Source organism: Drosophila simulans, chromosome 3R (genome assembly GCF_016746395.2).
Source record: "Drosophila simulans strain w501 chromosome 3R, Prin_Dsim_3.1, whole genome shotgun sequence".
Lineage (NCBI taxonomy): Eukaryota > Metazoa > Arthropoda > Insecta > Diptera > Drosophilidae > Drosophila > Drosophila simulans.
This window is the reverse complement of record NC_052523.2, coordinates 10,947,252-10,970,583: the sequence shown is the minus strand read 5'-3', so window position 1 is coordinate 10,970,583 and position 23,332 is coordinate 10,947,252. Positions and strand designations below refer to the sequence as shown.

The 23,332-nt window shown below is 47.1% G+C and overlaps 9 protein-coding genes across 11 annotated transcripts; 4 read left to right on the top strand and 5 right to left on the bottom strand.

The window, feature by feature from the left end:
- Window positions 1-522: 522 nt before the first annotated feature.
- On the bottom strand, window positions 523-8,354 carry LOC6728001 (eukaryotic translation initiation factor 2 subunit 3). 3 transcript variants are annotated; one of them, XM_016176668.3, is made up of 5 exons: window positions 5,635-5,829; window positions 4,899-5,073; window positions 1,792-2,028; window positions 852-1,725; window positions 523-782 (listed from the first exon to the last, which is right to left on the bottom strand). In XM_016176668.3, exons 1-5 carry the CDS (start codon window positions 5,698-5,700, stop codon window positions 707-709), a joined length of 1,428 nt encoding a protein of 475 aa, XP_016034599.1. In that variant the 5' UTR covers window positions 5,701-5,829; the 3' UTR covers window positions 523-706. The 3 variants fall into 3 exon arrangements, with proteins under 3 accessions (XP_016034599.1, XP_044779184.1, XP_016034600.1); XM_044923249.1 differs by lacking the exons at window positions 523-782; window positions 852-1,725; window positions 1,792-2,028; window positions 5,635-5,829 and adding exons at window positions 2,211-4,247; window positions 8,217-8,354; XM_016176669.3 differs by lacking the exons at window positions 523-782; window positions 852-1,725; window positions 1,792-2,028 and adding an exon at window positions 2,211-4,247 and having other exon boundaries at window positions 5,635-5,844.
- LOC6728000 (protein SET) lies at window positions 5,884-7,610 on the top strand. Its single transcript, XM_002103316.4, has 4 exons — window positions 5,884-6,292; window positions 6,702-6,891; window positions 6,954-7,304; window positions 7,368-7,610. Exons 1-4 carry the CDS (start codon window positions 6,035-6,037, stop codon window positions 7,376-7,378), a joined length of 810 nt encoding a protein of 269 aa, XP_002103352.1. The 5' UTR covers window positions 5,884-6,034; the 3' UTR covers window positions 7,379-7,610.
- On the top strand, window positions 7,850-9,015 carry LOC6727999 (ATP synthase subunit O, mitochondrial). Its single transcript, XM_016175350.3, has 3 exons — window positions 7,850-8,006; window positions 8,245-8,688; window positions 8,751-9,015. Exons 1-3 carry the CDS (start codon window positions 7,977-7,979, stop codon window positions 8,904-8,906), a joined length of 630 nt encoding a protein of 209 aa, XP_016034598.1. The 5' UTR covers window positions 7,850-7,976; the 3' UTR covers window positions 8,907-9,015.
- Window positions 8,829-10,870, bottom strand: LOC6727998. Its single transcript, XM_002103314.4, has one exon. It carries the CDS (start codon window positions 10,694-10,696, stop codon window positions 9,047-9,049), a length of 1,650 nt encoding a protein of 549 aa, XP_002103350.2. The 5' UTR covers window positions 10,697-10,870; the 3' UTR covers window positions 8,829-9,046.
- Window positions 10,871-10,949: 79 nt separating this feature from the next.
- LOC6727997 (zinc transporter ZIP1) lies at window positions 10,950-12,811 on the top strand. The gene is made up of 5 exons (XM_016175351.3): window positions 10,950-11,326; window positions 11,398-11,657; window positions 11,721-11,922; window positions 12,057-12,435; window positions 12,505-12,811. The coding sequence occupies exons 1-5, from the start codon at window positions 11,078-11,080 to the stop codon at window positions 12,513-12,515; spliced, it is 1,101 nt and encodes a 366-aa protein (XP_016034597.1). The 5' UTR covers window positions 10,950-11,077; the 3' UTR covers window positions 12,516-12,811.
- Window positions 12,745-17,597, bottom strand: LOC6727996 (centrosome-associated zinc finger protein CP190). The gene is made up of 5 exons (XM_016176667.3): window positions 17,451-17,597; window positions 16,432-16,928; window positions 15,374-16,373; window positions 14,368-15,308; window positions 12,745-14,307 (listed from the first exon to the last, which is right to left on the bottom strand). Exons 2-5 carry the CDS (start codon window positions 16,831-16,833, stop codon window positions 13,360-13,362), a joined length of 3,291 nt encoding a protein of 1,096 aa, XP_016034596.1. The 5' UTR covers window positions 16,834-16,928; window positions 17,451-17,597; the 3' UTR covers window positions 12,745-13,359.
- Window positions 17,598-17,811: 214 nt separating this feature from the next.
- LOC6727995 (18S rRNA aminocarboxypropyltransferase) lies at window positions 17,812-18,781 on the top strand. The gene has a single exon (XM_002103311.4). The coding sequence runs from the start codon at window positions 17,927-17,929 to the stop codon at window positions 18,740-18,742; it is 816 nt and encodes a 271-aa protein (XP_002103347.2). The 5' UTR covers window positions 17,812-17,926; the 3' UTR covers window positions 18,743-18,781.
- Window positions 18,740-20,406, bottom strand: LOC6727994 (nuA4 complex subunit EAF3 homolog). The gene is made up of 4 exons (XM_002103310.4): window positions 20,265-20,406; window positions 20,090-20,204; window positions 19,918-20,033; window positions 18,740-19,859 (listed from the first exon to the last, which is right to left on the bottom strand). Exons 1-4 carry the CDS (start codon window positions 20,335-20,337, stop codon window positions 18,889-18,891), a joined length of 1,275 nt encoding a protein of 424 aa, XP_002103346.1. The 5' UTR covers window positions 20,338-20,406; the 3' UTR covers window positions 18,740-18,888.
- Window positions 20,407-20,444: 38 nt separating this feature from the next.
- On the bottom strand, window positions 20,445-21,009 carry LOC6727993 (cytochrome c oxidase assembly protein COX16 homolog, mitochondrial). Its single transcript, XM_002103309.4, has 2 exons — window positions 20,807-21,009; window positions 20,445-20,745 (listed from the first exon to the last, which is right to left on the bottom strand). Exons 1-2 carry the CDS (start codon window positions 20,923-20,925, stop codon window positions 20,547-20,549), a joined length of 318 nt encoding a protein of 105 aa, XP_002103345.1. The 5' UTR covers window positions 20,926-21,009; the 3' UTR covers window positions 20,445-20,546.
- Window positions 21,010-23,332: the final 2,323 nt, after the last annotated feature.

Genomic DNA, 23,332 nt, shown 5'->3' with positions numbered 1-23,332 from the left:
ATTGAGATTTGTATGAATAATTGCTTAAACAACAGAATATTACGAGTATCAATGTGTTATTGAAAAAACATCGTATTGTAACTATTTAAATTTAATTGAACTAAAAGTGGAAAAATAAATTGGTCTATAATGAAAAATAAACAAGTTGACTTTGCTTACTTCCCCGTTTATTCAGCATTTTATGTAGCCTACTTATCTGCGTTCTTCCCACAATTTCCCTAAATTAAATTAATTTTAAACGACTCCACTCCAAAAATCCCAAAATAACAAGTCAGTTCTGGATGTTTTAATTGTAAAAAATGCAATACAATTTGTTGTTTTTTTCGTTTAGTTTTTGTTTTGTATTTAAATCATAAAAACAATTTTACGATGTATCAGATTTGCCTTTAGTTATTATAATATATAAGGTATACCCTATTAGTTGCTTTTGTTATGCCTGATTCTGCTATAGATGCACAATACTCGCAAGCGAATCGTGTGTTTTCATTTTATATACATACTCGACAACAAAATTCAATAAAATAAATTAAGTTAGGTATGTATTTCATGTTGGTACTAATTAGTTGCGGTTTGATCAACGGACACGGGAAGAATGGAGCTGTGGGACATGAAGGAGCAGGGCGAAGAGGCCTAATAAAGTTGATGCTGCTACTTTTGCCGCTGGTGTTGTTCCTAAAAGTAGAACCATTCGGATCCTAACTAAGTTCTACTTCTTTGCCACCTGACTGTCCAGAACGGGTGTGATTGTCTTGCCTCCGAAGATCTGACCCCAGCCAATCAAACTGAAGAGAAAAAATACATCATTAGGTTGTGATTTCAAATACAATATTAGGAGAGCTGCATATACTCACCGCCAATGGTTCTCCACACGTCTGCTGAGTGCAATCTTTTCGCCCTTCTCCGTGCACACCGGCGTCGTAAGAACGATCTTAGCCAAATCACCTTTGGTGGCCGAGATGCGGCCGCCAGTGCTGAGCGATCCGATGTTAACCAACAGAATTTCGTTCTTCTGCAGCTTCTCAACGCGCGCTCCCTTCTTGTCACCATCAGTACGGACGCCGAGAAGGCGACGCAGCAGGTAGTACGAGATTTCCAGCTCCTGGTAGATGTCTGGCAGTTGTCCAACGGCGCCTAGCACCTGACCGACCAAACGATCGGCACGGCACAGCGTAGGATCGATCTTGGTGCCCACACCAATCAGACCACCAGGCACGGCGTACTGCAGCTCGTTCTGCTCGGCAAAGAGCGAGACGATACGGGAGAAGATTGGACGGCAGGTGATGTTGCCATCGCTGTCCTTGGTCACAACACCTGGACGCACTTCGATCTCTTGGCCTACCTTCAGCACGCCGCTCAGAATGGAGCCACCCGCGACACCGCCCTTAAGGTCTGCCACCTCACAGCCTGGCTTGTTCACGTCGAAGGATCGGATGACGATCAGACGGGGCGGGGCATTGAAGTCGCGCGGCGGCACTGGGATCTTATTCACAATGTACTCGCAGAGCACATCGATGTTGTACTTAAGCTGGGCCGAGATCGGAATGATCGGAGCGCCCTCAGCTACGGTGCCCTGGACGAATTTGGTGATCTCCTCGTACTGCTCTTTCGCCTGGCTCTCCTTGATCAGATCGATCTTGTTTTGCAAGATTAGAATCTGTTTCAGCTTCATAATCTCAATGGCGGCCAAATGCTCAGAGGTTTGCGGTTGTGGACAGGATTCATTGCCTGCACATGGAATAGGTAGAAATTAGTATATCTTGTGTCGGTTCAGAGAGATCCTGGGCTACTCACCAGCAATGAGCAGCAGAGCGGCATCCATCACAGCAGCGCCGTTCAACATGGTAGCCATAAGAATGTCGTGACCGGGGCAATCCACGAAGCTCACATGTCGCACCAGTCTGAAGTTGCCGGAGCAGTTGAGCCGGGTGCAGGGCAAGCTGTCGTCCTTGCTGGATGCGTCCGAAACGAAGCTGGCCGGGCGCGGGCACTTGGGGTTGTCGCACTTGTAGATTTTGGCGTTGGCATAACCTAGAAGCAATGCGATAAGAATTATGAAGAATATTACAATACATTCTTCGAACTCCTGGCCTGGCAACCACTTAAAATAATCCAGTATATTAACTTCTTGACAAGGAATTAAGTGCTATTGCTAACTACAATCACTTCTTTGATCCTTCCAGATCATTTATGCAGCCACAAACAAACATCACTTAATAATGGTAAGATATTTATTGTGAAATAATGATATGCACATTATGCGGTAATAATTTCAGCACATTACAAGGTAGTTTGTCAAAACTCTAAGTTATTACTAAATTTAATGTATAAAATTACATGTACACGCTATATAAGATTACTCCTTTTATCCTCTAGTAATATAGATCATCAAACATAATGTAGATCCAAACGATATTCGCATTTATTAACAAATAAATAATTAAAACGTCATCAATTCATTGTTCGGAAAATAAAATCCAATTAGTAACATATATATGTTGACAAAAAAAAAAAAAAGGTTCAATGCAATGATGTCTAAGGTGGGTAACGACGTGCCATTTAAAAATAGTACTTCAAGTCCATTCAAAAGAGGACCTTTCTGCAATTATCAGCTCCGCAGCGGCACTCGACGCGCACAGCTGTCGAGAGGTTCTCGTAGGGCACGTCCTCGTTGTCCGCGCGAATGTAGTCGAAGCTCAACTCCTCGCCCGCCTTGATTGGACGCAGTGTGAAGAAGACGAGGTGCGGCAGTGCGACATTCAGGTGCTCGATCCAGCAGGGGAACACGGCGAGATTTGGATCGCAAGAGTGATTGATAAAGTGCGAGATGTTGCCATAGTTAGCCGCATCGATAGTGTACTCGCTGTCCTGAGCTGTGTTGTAGTCCAAATCGAAAAGATATGTCCTCCCATTGTCGTCATACGCCTTGCCGCGCTCATTTGCCTCATCGCTGGTGATGATCTCTCCAATATACTCGCACACAAATTCACCCTTACGCAGGGCAGTTGCGGCTCGCACCCCCCATCCGCTGCCGTTGGCGGTCTTAAACAAAACCAACGGTACCTGGCGTCCATGCTGCACCAGACGGTTGGAGCAGCTTGAATCGCACGAGCAGCGGCTATTGCACTCGTAGATGGCACTTCCTGGACGTAGGCGCAAGCGCCGTGTGCTTCGCTCGTAGGCGAACAGCTCGTCGGCGAGGCGGGCACAACACTTCGTAGAGGCAGCACACTCCTCTGTGTCTTCAGTGCACTTACAGCCCAGAATTCCCACTTCCGGCTTGGGCACATCCTTGCCGATTATGTTATCCTGTATGTACATGAAATTGCTGTCTATAGTGTCCAGATCTACGTTGTTCTCCACACGTATTGGAGGTGACGGTTTCTCCACATGATTCATGCGCTTCTCGAACAATGCTAGATCAGCCAACTGCTTGCGCCGTGAAAATTGAGCCCGCTTGATTTGCATGCTTTTCAGGGCTCGTTCTCCAATTTTCTGCGGTTCCCTTTGGCTGCGACTGCCAGCAGCGCGATATTGGGCGAGCAGGATAAGATCGATCTGCAGATTGAGTGGCTCATAGGCATCTACTTCGGCCACCGTAATGTTCTCCATAAGTGGCAATGCCTCCAGCTGCTTCTCAAGCTCAGTGGTTATCTGGGCTATGTATGTCTCGTAGAGCTGCTGATGCCGCTCCACAAACTTCTCGATTTCGGCGCAGTCGGCCACGTTGGCAAGACTTTCCCAGGTGTTCTCGCTATTATGGTATCCCAACCATTTGACGAAGAAGACTGGCTGATACTGATCAATCTCAACGCATTCAATACGCTCCACAACGTACTCTCCTTTGGGCGGCTTTTTGGCCACTAGTCCCTCGTTATTTTTCGACCGCTTGGAGTTGGAAGTTGGAGCTCCCACACAACTGCTGCGTCGACGCTTCAGTTTGGCGAATCCCTTGTTACTGGATGTTTTGTCCACATCATGTTCCTCGCAGCCAAAAACGCTGCCATAGCCGCTACTATTGCTGGGACTCAGTGAGCTCAGACTGGTGCTTCGCCGGGTGGTGCGTCTAGCTGCACTGGAGGTGGATGCTGGCATGGAAGACGGTGCTGGCTTGGTGCAGAGGCGGCGGAATCGGCTATGTCGCCGCAATTCGGCCAGGTGGCGTAGCATTGAACGCTGTTTGATTTCATACTGCTGTCGCTGCTGCTTGGAGCTCAAAAGTTTCTTGATTTTCTTTTCGCTCAAGCGTTCTGCAAATGACAAGTTTTGGACAATTTTGGATTGTTTGATGGGTTTGGTGTTTTTTTTTATTATATGGTGGACGCGTCGCAACCGAAAAAATCGAAAAAACAAGAGAAATAGGGAAAAAGAAGAAAAAGATTGGCAATTAATTAAATTGCTGGATTATCAGTCGTATCAATCAATGTAACAGATTCAAGACTAAGCTAACAGGAAGATATGCTTAATACCAAACTTTGGGAAAGCTTTTCAATTCAGCTTTGTAAAGTACAACATTCTAAGGACAACTTCTTTGTTCATTTAAGTCTACTTAGGCGACGACACAAGGCAACGCGTGCTAATCCAGCAATTTAAGTTACCAAAATACACAGGAATTCGAATTACAAGAGACAATCATTCACAGAACCCTTTTACAACAATATCTCGATGTAAAGCAGCGACAGAGTTGGCTACGCGGTGTGCCGTCGCGGTACGGTGTTAAAAAGGGGTTCTTAAGATAATTATGGGTTATTTTCGGCCAGCCGAGAAGGTTTACAATCTTAGGGTACTACGGGGTTTACGTGCGAGCAGGAAGAATTAACATACGGCTAAATTATTATCGAGTAGAATAATACATCTTAAGATTATATGCTAAGGCTAGCTCACACGGATCCCTGACTCACCCAGCTTGATTGTGATGTTGCGCTCCAGTTCGTTCTTGAAGCGCACAGTCTGCACGCCGGATATGGCTTTGACCACCGTGGATTTGCCGTGAGCCACATGACCGATGGTGCCGATGTTGATGGTCGCCTGTCGGGAGATGACCTCCGGTGAGAGAGGCGTTAGTTTGGAGACGTCCTGCAAGATTCCAAATGCAATGCGATTAATAAAGGCGCTTCTACAGCGTAAAATCAGAGCACAAGTCTTGTTTACCGCCGCCACACCCCCTGACAAAACATCCCCTCTCAGCTGCATGTGTGTATATAGGAAAGCCGTCGATTTTGAGGTTAGAATGTCGCTTGAATTGCATCAACTAAAAATTGATGACAACAGCCGGGCAGTCCTCGCGAAACTGATCTGCTAGCCAGATCCCAAATACCTCCGGGGTCCGCATCATGCCCATATGCAGAGCCAAAGTCGCGAGAAAAACCAAACAGACCCTAAATGTAGCGCCACGTGCTGCATTTTCACCGTGCTCTCTCACCCACAACAAATCACTGCTGGCCCTGGCGAAACCCACTGGTATATCTGGCGAAATTGATCCGTGGACCGTTTGAGACAATCTGGGCGCGTCCTTTTGTCCCGCACCCCGCCGTTTTTCCGGGAAGCGGCTCCATAATGACGACGCGTATACTTTCACACACGGGCGGAAAAAAAAGGGAAGGCGGCGTCTGGCGGTCGTCTTTGCGGGCTGCTTACCAAGTTGCTGAGGTCTTGCTTCTGCAAGTTCCTGTTCACACCGATCTGGGCTTCAGCCGTGGCCATGTTGCTGATGTTTTCAAAAACGATGCGTATGCAAAATGAAAATAATAATTTTCAGCTATTACAGCTCGGCATCAAATCTCGATATCGAAGAACGATTGGACCCGAATATGCCTATCGATAGTACTGTAATCATGGTTGGCCAGTGTTCACACCGGTGGCCTACTGCGATGTGTCTATCGATAGAGCGCCGCACTATCGATACACTTACAGCTCTGCAGCCGCAAACGCAAGGTTAAAAAATCCGCTTCGCTTCTCTTCTGCTCAACTGTACCGCCGCTTTTTGGTCAAATATCTCGGGAATTACGAGCGCACACACACCGGAAGAGCGTGCAGAATGTCGAGCGTGCCAAAGCGAGCCAAGCTGGACGGCGCCCCCGCCGATGGCAACGCATCCGCCGCCGCCGGTAACAACGAGGAGGAGTCGGAGGCGTTGGAGCAAATTGATGCCTGCCAGAACGAGATCGATGCGCTGAACGAGAAGGCCAGCGAGGAGATCCTCAAGGTGGAGCAGAAGTACAACAAGCTGCGGAAACCCTGCTACGAGAAGCGCAGCGAGCTGGTCAAGCGCATCCCCAACTTCTGGGTGACCTCGGTGAGTACTTCGATCCGCGGCCATGTTTGTCCCTTCCGCGTGTTCGTCTGCTGGGTTCTAGTAGAGCCGCCTAGTTCTTTCGAAGCCCTGAAATGATGGTAATCGCTGCACACATGTACAAGAAATTTTCTCTATTCGAGGCATTTTTTCTTGTTCATCTTTGGGCTGCAATGCCGACACCACCGGCTCCCCGCGCATTTTCCCCCTCCCGGAAAAATCGTGCTATCGATATATCCGTCTGGCCGGGAAATACACAACATAGCCCAGTTCAAAATGGCTTCAACTCAAATAACCACTTAAATATTTGCTGCCATAATTGAAAAGAAAAGTAGTGCCAAAGGTGCCATAAACATGGCTTTCTGCTTGATAGCATGCATCCCCTAGCTAATCCCAACTACCATACTTGCAGTTTATCAACCACCCGCAAGTATCCGGCATTCTGGATGAGGAGGAGGAGGAATGCCTGCACGCACTCAGCAAACTTGAGGTGGAGGAGTTCGAGGATATTAAATCGGGATACCGCATCAACTTCCATTTCGACGAGAATCCTTACTTTGAAAACAAGGTGCTCACCAAAGAGTTCCACCTGAATTCAGCGGGTAAGTTGGGCCAGAGATTTACTCAGATCCGCTTAGCTAACCCAATACCATTTCAATTAAAGCTGCTTCCGAGAACGGCGACTGGCCCGCGTCTACCAGCACGCCCATCAAATGGAAGGAGGGAAAGAACCTGCTGAAACTTTTGCTGACGAAACCTTACGGAAACAAGAAGAAACGCAACTCCGAATACAAAACCTTCTTCGATTGGTTCTCGGATAACACCGATCCCGTCAACGACGAGATCGCAGAACTGATAAAAGACGACCTTTGGCCAAATCCACTGCAGTATTATCTGGTACCTGATATCGAGGTGGAGCCCGAGGACGAGGAGGACAACGAAGATAATGAGGAGGAGGCATTCGACGACGAGGACGGTGAGGATGGAGAAGGCGAGGAAGAGGAAGAGGATGAGGGTAAGCTAATAGAGTGACTTTTGAACAGAAGGGATTTACTAAGCACCTAACCCACCATTTTAGATGACAAGTAAACTGATTAATGCAATTTCAAATCGCTCGCAACTGAAGGCCCACAGTGTTTGTAACCACTGGCAACTATAGTTTTCCCGATGGTTATGCAACATTTACATATTCGCAACCATTTCAAGACATATTTAGGTTTCGAAATAAGCAAAAGTCATACATCCATTAAAGAGCAGCAGAAAATGAGAATCACCATTAACATAATTTAAAACAAATAAAAAGACGTAAATCGAATCTCAAGCCGTGTCTTTTTATGTAAGTAAAGGATTACAAAAGTATTCAATTTGATGTTTATAAAATAACATGAGAGCTATTTAATAACAAATTAGAGGTGTTACTATTCAGATGGATTTTGGGTACCCATGAAATACCTAAATTAAGTCTTTTAATAATTACATTAAAGTCAGTAGTCAAAATATTAATTTATATTAAAAATTCGCTTTTATTTAACTAGCTAAATGTTCAAATCTAGCTACTTTTTGTAATCGATAACTTTCCTGCAACCCTTACACCACCCAAAACAACCCTGCCACACGTCGAGTAGCGAGTAACGTAGCCCTGGTGACAGCTGAGAGTTTTAGCTGAAAAATTATCGGGATAAAAACGATGGCCTCTATTAACAAATTGGCAATTTTGGTATGTTATAATGCGAATGAATAGAAAAAAAAGTGAAAAAGCTCCGGTCAATGCCAAACCATTTTAAGTGCATGTCAAATTATTATTGCCTGGACAACCCGCTGTCTCATATGTACAATTATCTAACGTGCGTTTCTTGGTTATGTAATTTTTGCCCACCTTAACCCACGAACCGCGGGTAGTTTATGTTTAATAAGCCGAAAAACTTACCAAGTGCTCTCGTTTGCTTATCCCGCAGAGCCGCACCCTCAGCTCCGCTGCCGCCCAGGCGACGGTGAAGCCACCAGTGCAGGTGTTCGGTCTGGAAGGTCGCTATGCTACCGCCCTGTACTCGGCTGCCTCCAAGTTGAGCCAGTTGGATCAGGTGGAGAAGGATCTGACTGCCCTGCAGGCCACTATCCGTAGCGACAAGAAGCTGCGCGAGTACGTGACCAGCCCCATCATCAACAAGAAGGTCATGGCCACCGCTCTGAAGGAGGCATCCGAGAAGCTACGCTTCGCCCCGGCCACTGCCAATCTATTGGGTCTGCTGGCCGACAACGGACGTCTAAAGAAGCTGGACACCGTGATCAACGCCTACAAGACCATCATGGCCGCACACCGCGGTGAGGTCGTCTGCGAGGTGGTCACCGCCAAGCCCTTGGATGCATCCCAGAGCAAGCAGCTGGAGGGTGCTCTTAAGGTATCTACGCCTTGCGTCTGTCTTGTCTCGCCCACCCAATTTATTGCTCATTTGCTTTGCAGTCTTTCCTGAAGGGCAACGAGTCTCTGAAGATCACTTCCCGCGTGGACCCCAGCATCATCGGTGGCCTGATCGTTTCCATTGGCGACAAGTACGTCGACATGAGCATTGCCACTAAGGTCAAGCTCTACACCGATGTCATCCAGACCGCTGCCTAGACTCTTAAGGATTTGCTCTTGATTTAGATGTTCAAACTGAAAGTTTGGTATTGGAATTCAAGCGGTAATAGCGAATAAACCACTCTTCACCCTTTGAAAACCAACAAAATTCCTTGAGAGATATGCGCACTAGATTTGTTTTATGATTTAGTTATATTTTTAGGATCCGGTAGATCTGTGCACTGCAGCTCCGCAACCTTGTGCTGGATTGTCTGCTGCAGAACGCTGTGCTGCTCCAGCAGATTCTCCAGCTCCTTGATGCGACATCTCTGCAGTTCCAGAACCTTAGTGAAGTTACTCGTGGCCGGTGACTCGAGCCAGTTGATAAGAAAACTATTCTGTTGCTCTTTATTATTGTTGGCGTTTTGTTGAGCATCGAAATGATTCTTCGTCTGGCTATCTACTTTACTCGCATCCTGTGCTGCCTTGGGGCTGCATTCATTCAAAGAACTCTCCTCCAGGACCAGGACATTGGTCTCGTTTGAGGATCGACAAACTCTGTAATTGGGCTTGTCGATTTCCGGGAATACAGCACGCTCGTCACTTTCGGTCAGATCGGACTCCTGAACGCAAATCTCTGGAGGCGGCGCCATGGGACGTTGCTTCGCCGGAGAGCAGCACCCATCTTCGTAGTCATTATTTCGGGTGCCGTTCATAAGCAGCACGTTGATAGCATTTGAAGTTCTTCTCTCACCGCCGCCGCTACAAGTAAAGTTACTCGAATTATTGGTTTGTCCCGCAGAGAAACCTGTCGCTGAGCTTCCAGTTTGATGGCTGAATGAGCCGGTCATCTTGGTTCGCCTAACAGGCGAAGAGCTCTGAGTCTGCAGCGTCGCCGTTGAGCACTGCACTTCCTGATCCTTCAATTGATGGGTGATGCACGTCTGGCAGCATTCACTTTTCAGCTCCGGCTTTTTCTTCGTATTCTGCTGGTTCATCGAACTTTTAACTCTGTTGTTACCTCGTGAAGTTGGCGATACCGGGTAGCTCGGGCTACTGCGGAAATCATCTGCTACAGCCTTTATGTCCGTTGTCCTGAAAGCTGGACAAGTGAGACGTTCGCAAGAACTCGGTTTATGCGGGCTGCCTTTGGAATTATCCTTTCTTTTCTCTTTATTCATACTTTGTTGGATGCCTGAATCTTCTTCTAGGGGGGCTACCGCTTTCTTGATCCCTTGCACTGGGCAGAAACTACAGGTGCATCCATCACAGGTGCAGTTTACAGCTCCAAAGGTAGGTTTATTTACCCTTGGGTTTAATTTCATAGGTGGATTCTTTTTGTCCTCTAAGTTGGTGGCCCTTGTTGCCTGTGGTGGATTGGGATACTTCTGTCCACTTTGGGTGTATGTATTGCCCTGGTACATGCTGTTGCAGGTGTTTCGAAAACGACAGTAACCATTCGTACATCTGTTTGCGCTGCTGAATTCCTGCCTCTCCGAGCCGAGACTCTGTTTGCTTTGGTTCTGCATCTGCTCGTTAGCCTTTTTGCTGATGGGATAGCCATGGCCAGATTCCGATGTCGAAGAGCTCCACCTGCTGCTCCAATCCTGCAAGCCAGCTGGAGTTCTTGCCCGGCCAGCAGCACGAGGCGAGCTCTCCGATTCCGAACCAGATCCGTGGCCATTCAAATGGGAGGCGCAAACGCATCCGTGCCGGCAGAGCGATTCGGGGTCGACGTCAAAACTGCTGAGGTTGGCCAGGTTCTGCCACCGGCGAGCCTCCGACATGTTGCGCGGGTAGACGCACTGCTCGCCCGGCTCCTGGCCACAGATTATACAACGACGATGCATTTCCAACGGACAACCAGGACGGAAACGGTCAAATTTTGAATTTTAACTACAGGAGCATTTGTCGAAGTCCAAAACTATAATTGAAGTGGGTGCCTACCTTCTTTTATTGGCATACTTAATGGCGGTGGTGATTAGTAAAAGAATAATTCCGGATTTAAATGTTTAAATAAAATAAAAAACCGTTTAGATGAGTGTGACCTGAAAGGCGCTCTGCTGAAATGCCGTACTTTAATGCGGGCCCCCGTTGTGAGGCGTTTTGGTATTTCGTACGAGAGGAGCTGCACACACTTCGCAACTGTTTAGTTTAAAAATAGTAAATGCAACGAACTTTTGTGTGTTTTACTGGCCCACTCTTGATGACACAGTCTGGCAGTTGATACAATGAGCTTGCCAACCGACGGTCTAAACATGGAGATCACCCCGAGCCCCACCCTGGCTGCCACGAGTCGCGGCGACCTGGAAAAGGTGCTGGCTATGCTGGTCCTCGGACTCGGGAGTCTTTTGTCCGGATTGCTGCCCGCCTTTATTTCGGAACGGAATCGTCGCCGCTTTCCGCTGACCACATCCCTGCTCCTGTGCTTCGGAGCGGGCATTCTGCTGGCCACCGCACTGGTGCACATTCTGCCCGAGGTGAGAGCTTGGACTGCGATCTTGTGTGTGGGGCTGCAATTTGATAACCTGCTGACTTACGCATGCAACAGGTGCGCGAGCAAATGGACTCAAAATTCGCTGAGGTGGCCATGTGCGGCGGGTTCTTCATCATCTACTTTATCGACGAGTTCATACACTACTTCTTTGGCGAGGCCATTCAGCACACTCATGCCCACGATGCAGAGACTCCAGCAACCGAGACGGCAAGACGACCCACTAATGGCAATGGTTATGGCGCAGTGGACGAACGAGCGCCCCTTTTATCAGCGGAACCCAATACGTCACACGGGCATTCGCACCAGCATAGCCAGTAGGTTTATTGCATTTCCCTCCCCGCAGCCAAAACTAATTGCTTTGTGCTTCGATTACTCAGCGATCATGACCACGATCACCCGGTCAGCGCATCTGGCTGTGATGATGCCAGTGTAGAGGACGCCAACGCACGCATCTGCCATACCAGCCACACGGAACCCTGCGCCCAATCCATGACCGGCACTCTGGGTCTCTTTGTCGCCCTGTCACTGCATTCGGCCATCGAAGGACTCGCCATCGGCGTTCAGAACTCTTCCACAAAGGTCTGTGTCGTCTGCCTTGACATAGTTAGACTAGATCGGCTATAGTGCGCAATCTTAGGCAAATATTGAGATAGCAAAGAGATGCGAGGGCTTAGTCCAATTAGATAACCGGAATCTGCTTTGTTTCGTCGTAGGTTCTGTTTCTTCTAGGGGCCGTCGCCTGCCACAAGTTCGTGATGGGCTTTTGTCTGGGGCTCGAGTTCCGCTCGAATCCGCAGACGAGTTTTCGCGCCCAGTTCGTCGGCATTTCGGTATTTGCCCTGGGCGCCGTCATTGGCATTGGCCTGGGCATGCTTATCGTGGACGTGCCCGCCGCTTGGTCCAGCAAAACTCTGCCTATCGTCCAAGCTCTGGCCGGAGGCACACTCTTCTACGTCACCGTCTGCGAAGTGATACCGCGCGAGAAGGCGCGATGGCACTCGAACTCAACGCGACGCTGGGCGGGATTTGCACAGTTCGCAACTGTGCTCGCCGGCTTTGCGACCATGTGCATCATAAACTTTTATCTATCTGGTGCGTAGTATGATGTGATCTACTCTTCCCTTCCGACAATGCTGACCTATTTTCTTCGCGCCTTTTCAGATGAGGATTAGGAATCTTTTCGTTGAGAAATCGTTTCAGCGCTGTGAGAAAATGTGCCGCTTTTTAAACCTAGAACACTTAGGATAATATTATGGATTGGCAGCTGTTAATCTCTTGTGTAAGACTTGTTACTTGTGCATTTCCAAACGAATCTTGTTTTAGCTACATTTCCGATCTGCCCTAGGATAAGTAAAAAGTTCAGTCTTCTCGTCTACATTTATATTTTCTCTTTCTCCAAGGTTTGTGTTATTTTTTTATGCTTTTATTATATGTAATAAACCTTACAATTAAGTTGGTAATCAAAAAAGAGGGCATCCTTTTTTCCTTTTGATTAACTTAGCCAATTATTAAACGCAATCATTTTATTACTTTCTGGGGACATCATGTCACTGTTTTAAACGAATTAAAACAACATCTATGTAACTACATCTCTATATGTATGTAAATAGGCATATGTGTATATATATATAGTGTTTACCTAATCGTGAAATGTTGCTTGGTTGCTCTATTGGTGGTGTATGTGTGAAGAAACGGACACTCATAAATAGCTAAATGTTGGGTCGTTTGGTCTCTGATCTCTCATTTAAGGTCATTTAAGGGAACTCCTCTTAGATTTGCGATTTCCATGCTAGCAGCGCAACATACTTAGGATGGGAGGGGATTTACAATTACGTGAGATGAGTAGATTGGATCTTATACACTTAAACCAGTGCATATGCGTATCTTATCATTCACCTTGATCTTCATTAACAATTTAATTTACAATAGAAACCGAAAATTCGCGCCGAGCTCAGGTGCGTTTATCTGCTGACCTGCGTTGAATCGCCAAACTTAGAACATAAATAAATCTAGTAATTATAGCTCCTCCTTCGCCGCCGCACTAACCCCATTCTCATCCTCGTCCTCATCGTCGTCACCCCATTCGCTAATGAGACTCTTGACCTTGTCCACGCTGGCTGCTTCACCTGACGCCACTTCATCACCTGCTTTTGCACTTTCTATTGTCGCCTTTTCTGCAGTGGCTACATCTTGTGTCTGGTTTGGTTTGTCCTCGACGGCTTCCTTCTCGTCTGCCGTCCTAGTATCTTCATTATTTTCGGCTGCTTTTTCCGCTGCTGGTTCATCAATCTCCATTTGTTCGGTGGATAGCTGCGTAGGTGGCACCAGATCATCCTCGCCCGTTACTGACCGATCTAACGCCTCTGTCGTCGCATTCTCTTCGGATTGAACAATGTCCTTCTCCTCATCAGGTTTCTCGGCCTCGGCAATTAACTCATCTAGCAGCTCTTTGTGTATGTTATCGGCCTCTAGATGCACATCATCCTCGCCCTCGGAGGCAGCTACCGCCTCTCTTAATTCCGCCACGGGATCGGAATGCGGAATTGGTGAATCCTCTTTGATAAATTCCTCTTGATCGTTTTCAAGCTTGACCTCTTTCTTGATCTTGACCTCGGACTTTGAAGCCTTCTCGTCCGCCGCTTCCGAGTCTACATCCATTTTCTCGGGCTGACTGTTTATATTGGCGACAGCGTCAACTGCATCGTCCGCGCTGGTGACAGACTCCTCACTTGCCTTTTCTACAGTTGCCTCTTCGGGTCCCTTGTGCAGAGAATGGAGAGCCAAGTCAATATCATCTTCTTCCTCGTGTACTGTTGGCTCAGGGTCCTTGGTGGCTAGTTCGGATGCAAGCTCTGCGGTAGCGGGCTTATCGTCGACATCGTCATCGTTCTCATCCTCCGTCCAGTCGCCGGTAAGCTCCTTTAGCTTTTCACTGATGTCATCCCGCGGCTTATCCAATTTTGGCTGTAAGTTGTAAGACTCATGTTGTAGATCTTCTTGCATAAAAGGGTTCGATAAACTCACCTCCTTGTTGCTCTGTTCTTCAGACTCGGCTATAAGGTTTTCGGCCCATTCCAGATTGTCAATGGACTCTTTGCTTTCATCAGCAATGTTCTTTTTGGCGCTCTCCACAGAGTCCGCAGCAGCGAGTTCGCTATAGATTTGACTGTCATCATACTCCTCTTCGGTGCCGGCCAGGGATTTCTCATCGGTCTCCTGCTTGACGTGCTCCGCTTCTGGCTCACTGAGCACCATCACCACACCACCGGCAGCGGCGCCTGCTTGCTGCTGGTTAAGCTGTGAGAGAATCTCTTTGCGCTGCTCATCAGTAAGCTCCACCTCATTGCCATCGGCGCCCACGAATTTGACTTCCTGCTGCACCTGTTCAACATCTTCCTCTTGCAGTTGCTCCTGGTGAGCTTGCTGCACTGTGATGGCACTGGTGGCTGGTAGACTTATGTCCGAAAGGATTCGCACTTTGCCAGTTTGCTCTGGTTCCTGTTCTTCGTCTCCTTCGACCTCTTCCTCCTCGTCTTGCGAGCCGAGGAACTCTTCGTCCGTTTCATCGATAATGCCATCCTCCAAGGCCTGCTCCTTGTGGTAGCTCTTCATGTGTCTGTATAGCTGCAGCTCTTGCTCGAATACCTTGTTGCAGTAGATGCACTGTTGCTTGTTGTCGTCCGTGTGCACCTCGTTTATGTGCGCCTCCAACTCACCCTTGGTCCGGTACGACTGGTTGCATAGCGCGCACTCGGCAAACGTGTACAGCATCGACTTGATCTGGTGCTCCATATACATGTGGAAATGCAGTTCCCGGTTGTTGACAGACCTCCAGCCGCAATGCTCGCATAGCGCCGGATCAATTGTCTCCTTGTGCGTGTTGATCAGATGGCGTCGGAAGCCTCGGTACGACGGAATGCTGATGGGTCGTCCGTTTACGCCGCACCTCAGGCACAGCCAGGGCCCTGAAATATAGATATTCATTGCTAGTTGTTTCTGGCAACCCATTAACTACAAATGTTGTACTCACCAGTAGTATTCTCTGCTCCCTGAGCGATCAAGGCGTGCATTGTCTTACTATCAATGCGTCTCTTCTGGGCTGCGGCTGTATTTGCTGGTGGATTCGCTCCGGTTGCCTGGTTACCGGTTGTCTGCGAGTTTCCAGACTTTTGCTGAGAGCTAGCCGCCTTCTGCTGTGCTGTGATTAGCGGCGCACTCTTGTCGGCTTTGAAAGACACGTGCAGTTTCTTGTGTGGCGATGTAGTAGCGGATGACTGGTTCGCCGGGGGTTTTACTGTCGCTGGAGCAGATTTTTCGGTCGGCGCTGGTGGGGTATTGGGCATAATCTTCAGCTTTATGTTTTTGTGGCCCTTCACAATGTGCGGATACTGGCGCAAGACTTCGGCTATGATCTTAGTGTGATTCAGCTTGGCGTTGGAGGAGTCCTTGACAATTATTGTGGGGGTCTGACTGGGCGAGTCCTGTTTCAAGATAATGGTGGTGGATCCATGTTCTAGCTGGGTCTGTGTACCCTGCGGGGATTGCTGCTTAGATGTAGATGGCTGCGGTGGCATATCATCGTCATCATCGTCCCCGGCATGGACATCATCATAAAGCATTCCTCCATCGTACTCAGGATCGTTATCTCCGTACTCAGCGGCGATTTGCTTGCGCATCCGTTGTTGCTCAGCGAATTCCTTAACCTCTTCCAAACTGGGCTTCTTGGATGGTGGCGATATCAGGCTTGTCTGTGCTGGTCTCTTGTTGTTGTTATAACCCTTTCGCAGCTGCTCGAATGGTGACGTTGGCTCCTGCTTCACATTGCTACTCTCTCCATACGGTGAACGATTTGAGCCACCTGATGTTCGGCTCATTGTGTTGCCAGTGGAGCCGCGCTGTGTGTTGGCTCGTTGCGCGATGGGTGTGGCTACGTTTCGCGATTGCGGCGAAGGACCCAAGACACGCTGTTGTGGAAGACCCGAACTGGGCTGTCCAACTGTGCGCCGTCGTATTCCCTTCGGACTAGGCGGCTAAAGAAAATAATAGGTTACAAAATATTTCCGCAAATGATGAATTGCCACCACTCACCCTTTGCTGGCGATTAACGTTCTCCATGGTGCGACGGTGCGCCTCTAGCAGCTTCAACAGCACCGTCATGTTCATTTCCTTGGCGGTGCGCAACAGCTTGCCGTACATTTTAAGCTCGAACTCCAGGGTGCCTGTGTACATGAAGTTGACAATGGGCACCACCACGTCCGCCTGGAACTCGTTGGGCATGATGAGGGCATCGTCGACGATCTCGCAGGTCTGCTCCAGTACATTGAAGTAGTCGGTGCAGGCGCTGAGCACCAGACGGTGTACCTTTAGCTGCGAATTGTCCCGAAACTGCAGCGTCAGATCGCAGTAATCAGTTTTGTTAAAGAAGTTCTGCAGCTTCTGCAGGAAGAAGACTCCCCAGTTGTCCACCTTCACGGACTTGACTTCACCCATCTTGCTGTGTGCTTGGCTAGTGGCCGTGCTCTCCGTTTCCGTATCCTTATCGTTAGCCTCCCCGTGGTTTCGCTTGCTCTGGCTTCAGGGCGCAACTGTACTCCGGCAGGGGTAAGGAGTCGGAAAGGGCGTATTTGGATGGGACGCAGGTGAATGGGTAAAACAAGAAAGAAGCAACACAATAACAATTAGTAAGTATGGTATATTCTGCTGTTAGGTTCAAATGGACGCCCGTTTATTTTCGGTTATTCGGTTTATTTTGCTCTGCCGCCACGGCGCGAAATGCAACTCGCAAATATCGATATACGCCTGTGTACGTGTGACAGTTTCGCGCGCGTGTGTGTGCGTTGTGCGCGTCGCCAGGCTTCTTGTATTATTTATCAGTAATTGTTCATTGTCCACATTTCTGCAATGTTTTCTCGTAAGTCCAACTTTGGCATCTTTCGGTGGGTGGCATTTTTTGAGCCCTTTTGGCGCGCCTGTCCACTTCACACAACAATTGTTTTTTTGTTGCACGCACAAATCACTTTGACCCCAGCGGCTTGTTTATTGCGTGTCCTTTGATTAAATGTACATTTTTGAGACGATCGTCGTACAATTGCACTTTTAATACATACATTTATTTGTATTGCACACTTCTTTTGCCGGACAAATTATAATTTTTTTCCAGAGTCAGGTCGCCATATTCTTTTCCATTCATCGTTGGCGTGACAGGGTTGCGCTCGGCAGTTATCGATAGCCATGCGATAACCTCAGACCCATGCTTAACATTTTAAAGGTGACGTAAACGCAGATGATGTTAAACGTTAATTTTAAAAGTATTTAAATGTGACTTTAAGGTTATTGCAGTTCAAGCTAAATCTTACTAAGCACAACATATATACTTAAAATACTTTAATAAATATTGTTTTGTAGTTGTAAACAAAATACATTTACCTAAACTATTAAAATTTTGAAACGTGACGTCACATTTCTTGCGCCACCCTTCTTTGCAATCTAAATAAAAAAAAACCGATCGTCAGTTTGGCCACCACGAGACGTTAAAAACACTTTGATTCTTTTTTGCTTTGATAAAGTTTTAAACCAAAGCATAATGAGTGGACGGAACCGAGGAAAAGCAAAGAAGGGAGGAGGAGGACCCTACCGCAATGTCAAATCGAATCACAATTGTGCCCGCAGCTTTGCTCAGCAGGCCAACGAACTGGCCAGCAGCAGCAGCGAAAACGACAGCTCCGACTCGGAATCCTCGGGAGATGGAGCCCAAAATGATCTCGGCCAGCCGCCGGAATTCGCGGTGGCCATGTGGGACCTCAACCACTGCGATCCAAAGAAGTGTTCAGGCAGGAAACTGGCACGCTTGGGACTCATTTCAAATCTTAGACTGGGTCAGAAGTTTCCTGGCCTCGTCCTCTCGCCCGTTGGCCAGTTGTGTGTAAGTCCGCTGGATCGGGATGTGGTGGCCTCTTCGGGCGTGGCCGTGATCGACTGCTCGTGGGCCAAGCTGGACGAGACGCCCTTTGGAAGGATGCGCAGCCCACATCCCCGACTGCTGCCCTTCTTGGTGGCCGCCAATCCCATCAACTACGGAAAGCCCTGCAAGCTCAGCTGCGTGGAGGCCATAGCCGCCACTCTATACATCTGTGGATTCACGGAAGAGGCACGCTGGTTTCTAGGCAAGTTCTCATGGGGTCATGCCTTTCTGGAGCTAAACGACAAGCTTCTCAATGCCTATGCAGCCTGCAAGAGCAGCGATGAGATTGTTAAGGTGCAGAATGAGTACCTGGAGAAGGAACAGCAGGAGCGGGATAAGCCTAGGGATCTTCGCGACTTCTATCCCACCAGCAGCAGTAGTAGTAGTAGCGAGGCGGAGAGCGAGGACGATGATAAAGACGCAAAAGCGAAGAACTAATCTTTACAAGGTGCTGACATTTATTAGCTTATGACAAAACATTTTACTTGTGTTTTAATTTACAAACCAGTTGTTGGGAGCAACCACCGAATTATTGCAAACTATTTTGATGAAATATTTACTTCAAGTCAAGGAGAGATGATTGCTTACTGTGCATTTCGCACGTACTCGGGATCCACGTTGATAAAGTTGCTCATGCTGAAAAATATTGAGCTGTTCTTCACGAGGAATTTAAGGAAATCCTGGACATGCGTTAGTAGGTTCTGCATGGACGGCTGATCCAACGCAGAGTAACTGAGCATGGAGCCAAGGCGCACGAACAGACGCAGCAGGTGAAAGGATCCGTAAAGCTCCGACAACGGTGTGTCCGGATGCTTCTGCATCACATCCGCGTACTGGGTGCGTTCGAATTTGTACAGCAACTGGGAGCCCAGCATTACATTGAAGTACTCGACAATTCCGTCGAGTACATCGTTTATGGCAACCTCCTTGCTGGCACTGGTCGATTTCACGGACTTCTTGTGCGCCAAATACTGCTCCGAGATCTGCTGCACGGTAACCTTGGCGGGCAGCTCCAGCAGTTTGTGCTCCCGTACCACCGCATACCAGTCGTCGGTCAGATAGTGCTTTAACTCGTCGGGTATCTTGATCTTGACCTCCACCTTAGCTGCGTAGGCCTCCTCGCTTTCCACACACGGTGCGGGCTCCGTGGTGGGTGTGGCTGGAGTGGTGGTGGTCGGCAAAGCCTTTTCTGCTACATCGCTTCCTGTAAGAGAAGGCCGTTGTTCGCTCATTCTTTTCTTTTTCGGCGCCACCGGTCCCTCGTCCTCAGTGGTCTCAGATGCGGCGGGGTCTTCCTTTTTATCACTCGGCGTGCCAGGTCTTGCTGTGGATGGCGTCGATTGTGTGGACTTTCGGTGGGCCCGGCTGGTTGTAGGGTTGGCGGTGCTGTTAGTATTCATGGTGCCATTGCTCCCGCCTTCCGATTTGGTGCCCGGTCCGGCGCTGGTTGTTGGTGTGCTGCTAGCGGTCGATTGCGAGGTGTTGCTATCCTTAGACGGCGTCGAGGCACGAGATTCGTTACGCATCTGTTCCATTTTCTTGGCCTTGGCGCTGCCTATTTAGTAAACAGCTTAATGTACAACTCCAGGAATTGCGTTTGTTGCTGAACTCACCCTTCTTATTGTCCTTCTTGGAGCGCTCGCCGCACTGGCGAGCCAGTTCCTGACGGCGCTTGACGTTGTCATCGTTGTACTTGAGGACTCGGTTCTCGGGCACCCACTCGTCCCAGCTGAAAATGAGATTGCTTTCATGCAGATCGGTGTGCATACTAGAAGGTTTGCTCACTTTTTGCTCCAGCCCGCGTAGTGGATGTAGTACTCAACCGGCGTCGCATCGGGTTTTGTTTTCAGAACCTTTGCCTCGTAAATGAGCGGTCCGTGGAAGCACAGAACCCGTTCCCCTGCAAATGGCGCCAATGTGTTTACTTTGACTTATAGTTGGGTTAAAGTTATTCGCATACCATCCACGAACAGAGTGTTTGCATCGGTCCCCGTGCTATAGTTTTCCACTTTAGCGGGTTTTACTTCTCCCATTTTATTTTCAATAATAGATAATTAACAAATCCTAGAGTGACCGTGCGTCAGGCATAGGGCTATCGGATGGGACAGTACCGATGCACTTATCGATTATTTACAGGGTATTGTCTTACTAGATATTAACAATGCTGATTTATTTATGACTATGTACAACGAACAGTCTGTTTTCAATGGTTGTTTTGTTAACAGTTTTGAAGGCAATAAGTCTAGTGCTTTGCTGTTGACGGCTGATCCTCCTGCTCCTCCCAGGGACGTGGACCGCGTTTGTTCTCCCAGTTCTCTATGTCCACGGACTTGACTTTGTCGTACTCCGACTCCAACGTCACATCCTTGCGGTTCTTCATGCTTACGCCGTACTTTTTCATCTCCTCCGGCGTTACCGGCTGCTTCTTGGCGTACTGATACCTGTAAAGGGAAGAGACTCATGGGTTAGCTAGGGATTTCCCGGAGATTCTTAAATGCTAACCTGAGGTTGGAGAACTGCTGAAGTCCGAAGGAGCCAGCCACCATCATGATGAGGAAGGGTATGCCATATTTGAACGATTTTCGTGTGCTGTAATAGTTTAATTTATCCACGAGCGACATTGTTGTTATTTTGTGTTATGACATTTTGGCACATGCGGTTACACTGCAAGTTGAGAACGTAGTGTGACCAGTTACATGATAATATAGGATATTAGGCGCCAGATTTGAACACCGATTTCTTATCAAATACGATGTAGTTATATTTTTGTTAAAATAATTTGGCGTTAGTTTTAGAAATAAGTGAAGTTGTCTGCTAACATATGCCTCTAAGCTATTCAAAAGAATATTTAAAGCATAACATTTTGTAGTCGAGAAAAGTTATGTTCAAGTTGGCACACATCACTTTATTTTAGCAACACACATTAGGCGCCTATGTCAATCGCTTTGTGCAGCTGGTGTCGTCTTTGAAAATAGTTGTCCTTGAATCCAAATCGAAAGATTCCCTGCCAAGTGCGAGCAAGTTCTGAATAATTGCAAAACATTGTTTTCCGGCGCACGCCTAATGACCACCATTTGCATTGGGCTTGACGATAAAAGTTCAAGGTCCCCGCCGTCTCTTTGGTTTTCAAATAATTGACACTGACAATGTTGAAGAGCGCCAAAACGCTGTTCACATGCACACGACATTCGATCCGGATCACCTTGGCCAATTGCAGGCTTTGGCAAGGCAAGTAGCTCGCACCGAAGATTTCCTTTTGCTGCCCACAGCTCCAACCAGTTCGCGATCGGCTGCGGCTTCATTCACAAGGAGCCGGCGCCAATTGAGTCATCAGAGACTGGGATAGTCCCACACCCCTCCCCCAATAGATTATATTTCAGTTTGCAATGCACCCTACGCGCAGTCTTTCAATTGGGATATGAAATAATATCATTACCATTAAAAGATCAAGATTTTCATTTAGTATTGAACCTTAGGCTTCAATGAGCTATAAACCCAAGAAGTCAAACTTTTCCAACAATCCGTCACAAATAACTATAATGTATTTCTTATATAAAGCCAATTTCTGCCCGTGTAAACCAAACACAGTCGTCTATGCCCCTCAGCCCGGATTAAACTTTTTCATACTATTTTCGCCAAATATGGTCGCGATTTTTCTAACAAGATTGCGCACTTGTCTGAGCCAAGCTGAGTGCTACACACTCATGAACTTATTTAATTCGCGTATATTTTGGAATTATGAAAACTTTGGTTTTCCATAACTAACACATGTCAACGGGTCGGATTCGATGGCCATGATTTCGTTTTCGTATTTAGCAAGTTGCTCAGACTGTTTTGCTATTTTACAATGTTTTTCGACGTTTTCTCAAGGGTCTTTTCCATGTCTATGTCTTCTTTGTTTTTTTTTTGTCTTTATAAATATATTGATCTAGTTTTCATGCTTCGAAAACTTTTTGTTTTTTATGAATACAATTACGTCATTTTGTGGGTGTTGCTCGAGTTAATTTTAAAATTTTCATCAACCTCGGACTGCCAAATGTTTTCCAAGATAAGAGAACAACAAAAAATGGAATAAGTAAATGCATATATGTATATTGGGGCTATCAAATTGGCTTATATTTATAGGGTTATATTTAAAGACTTTAGTTGCATTCGAACATATAAGATCTCCAAAATTTTACTTGGCGATACGATTAAAAAGGCGTGATCAACGGGTAAACAAGCAATCTAGAAGGGCAAATATGCATATCACCAGAGATCGGAAACTCAACGATCTTGGGGAAACAGAATTTCAGCCGTTTTCACGTTTGCAATTTAAAAATGCATGAATCATGGATGAATTTTCTTGCGAGACAGTTACAAAAAAACGTATACTTTCATATGTGACATTTATGATTGCCAGCAAAATGTTTTCCGTTCGCAGACATGACGTTGAAAAATCTATAGAAACAGCTTTAATATATAGAGCAGAAAATAATAATCTGTAGACCTATGGGGGAAATACGTACGTATAACTACGTGAAACAAGATTTTTTGGCATATCAATAACTGAAAATTAAAAATAGAAGTTGAGAACATCAAAAAGCAAAACAAAAAGATCCCCAAACCAACACACTCTCATTGTGAAAAGAGACGCGATTGCCTAAGTATTGGAGATATTTTGCAATGGGCGAAAATACTGGGTGAAAAGAGCTTTTCAAAATACGGGGAAATATTCAAAAATAGGCTGAAAGAAAAGCATTGGATTCGAAATGAGTGAGCATTACCCATACATGCGCAGCGAACAGGTGAAAGCACCAAGGAAAGGATCGCGAAAGAGAGGCGGAGAGAAAGCGGAGAGAGAGCGCAGGCGCCGGGCTTGATTGTGTGGGTATAAATTGTAACTGTATTGGATATTCTGATCGGGTGCTTTCCGTTACACTGAAAGAAATCGGATAGGAACACAAATGAAATATATTACAAGATGTAGTGAAAGAAATGCTGGAGTATTTTCATAAAGAAAAAAAATTATTCATCATTTAATAACAA

Bases quoted from the DNA above. Each gene is read 5' to 3' on its own strand.
- LOC6728001 (XM_016176669.3), bottom strand. From the start codon at position 5,700: ATGGCCACGGCTGAAGCCCAGATCGGTGTGAACAGGAACTTGCAGAAG. The intron at 5,074-5,634 runs GTAAGCAGCCCG...GGAATCTTGCAG, and splicing joins AGCAAGACCTCAGCAACTTG to GACGTCTCCAAACTAACGCC. The intron at 4,248-4,898 runs GTGAGTCAGGGA...TGTCATTTGCAG, and splicing joins CAACATCACAATCAAGCTGG to AACGCTTGAGCGAAAAGAAA.
- LOC6728000 (XM_002103316.4), top strand. From the start codon at position 6,035: ATGTCGAGCGTGCCAAAGCGAGCCAAGCTGGACGGCGCCCCCGCCGAT. The intron at 6,293-6,701 runs GTGAGTACTTCG...CCATACTTGCAG, and splicing joins CCAACTTCTGGGTGACCTCG to TTTATCAACCACCCGCAAGT. The intron at 6,892-6,953 runs GTAAGTTGGGCC...TTTCAATTAAAG, and splicing joins GTTCCACCTGAATTCAGCGG to CTGCTTCCGAGAACGGCGAC.
- LOC6727999 (XM_016175350.3), top strand. From the start codon at position 7,977: ATGGCCTCTATTAACAAATTGGCAATTTTG. The intron at 8,007-8,244 runs GTATGTTATAAT...CTTATCCCGCAG, and splicing joins TTAACAAATTGGCAATTTTG to AGCCGCACCCTCAGCTCCGC. The intron at 8,689-8,750 runs GTATCTACGCCT...TTTGCTTTGCAG, and splicing joins AGCTGGAGGGTGCTCTTAAG to TCTTTCCTGAAGGGCAACGA.
- LOC6727998 (XM_002103314.4), bottom strand. From the start codon at position 10,696: ATGCATCGTCGTTGTATAATCTGTGGCCAGGAGCCGGGCGAGCAGTGC.
- LOC6727997 (XM_016175351.3), top strand. From the start codon at position 11,078: ATGAGCTTGCCAACCGACGGTCTAAACATGGAGATCACCCCGAGCCCC. The intron at 11,327-11,397 runs GTGAGAGCTTGG...CGCATGCAACAG, and splicing joins TGGTGCACATTCTGCCCGAG to GTGCGCGAGCAAATGGACTC. The intron at 11,923-12,056 runs GTCTGTGTCGTC...GTTTCGTCGTAG, and splicing joins TTCAGAACTCTTCCACAAAG to GTTCTGTTTCTTCTAGGGGC.
- LOC6727996 (XM_016176667.3), bottom strand. From the start codon at position 16,833: ATGGGTGAAGTCAAGTCCGTGAAGGTGGACAACTGGGGAGTCTTCTTC. The intron at 16,374-16,431 runs GTGAGTGGTGGC...TATTTTCTTTAG, and splicing joins ACGTTAATCGCCAGCAAAGG to CCGCCTAGTCCGAAGGGAAT. The intron at 14,308-14,367 runs GTGAGTTTATCG...TACAACTTACAG, and splicing joins AAGAACAGAGCAACAAGGAG to CCAAAATTGGATAAGCCGCG.
- LOC6727995 (XM_002103311.4), top strand. From the start codon at position 17,927: ATGAGTGGACGGAACCGAGGAAAAGCAAAGAAGGGAGGAGGAGGACCC.
- LOC6727994 (XM_002103310.4), bottom strand. From the start codon at position 20,337: ATGGGAGAAGTAAAACCCGCTAAAGTGGAAAACTATAGCACGGGGACC. The intron at 20,034-20,089 runs GTGAGCAAACCT...TCTCATTTTCAG, and splicing joins TACGCGGGCTGGAGCAAAAA to CTGGGACGAGTGGGTGCCCG. The intron at 19,860-19,917 runs GTGAGTTCAGCA...TTTACTAAATAG, and splicing joins CAAGAAGGACAATAAGAAGG to GCAGCGCCAAGGCCAAGAAA.
- LOC6727993 (XM_002103309.4), bottom strand. From the start codon at position 20,925: ATGTCGCTCGTGGATAAATTAAACTATTACAGCACACGAAAATCGTTC. The intron at 20,746-20,806 runs GTTAGCATTTAA...TTCCCTTTACAG, and splicing joins CAGCAGTTCTCCAACCTCAG to GTATCAGTACGCCAAGAAGC.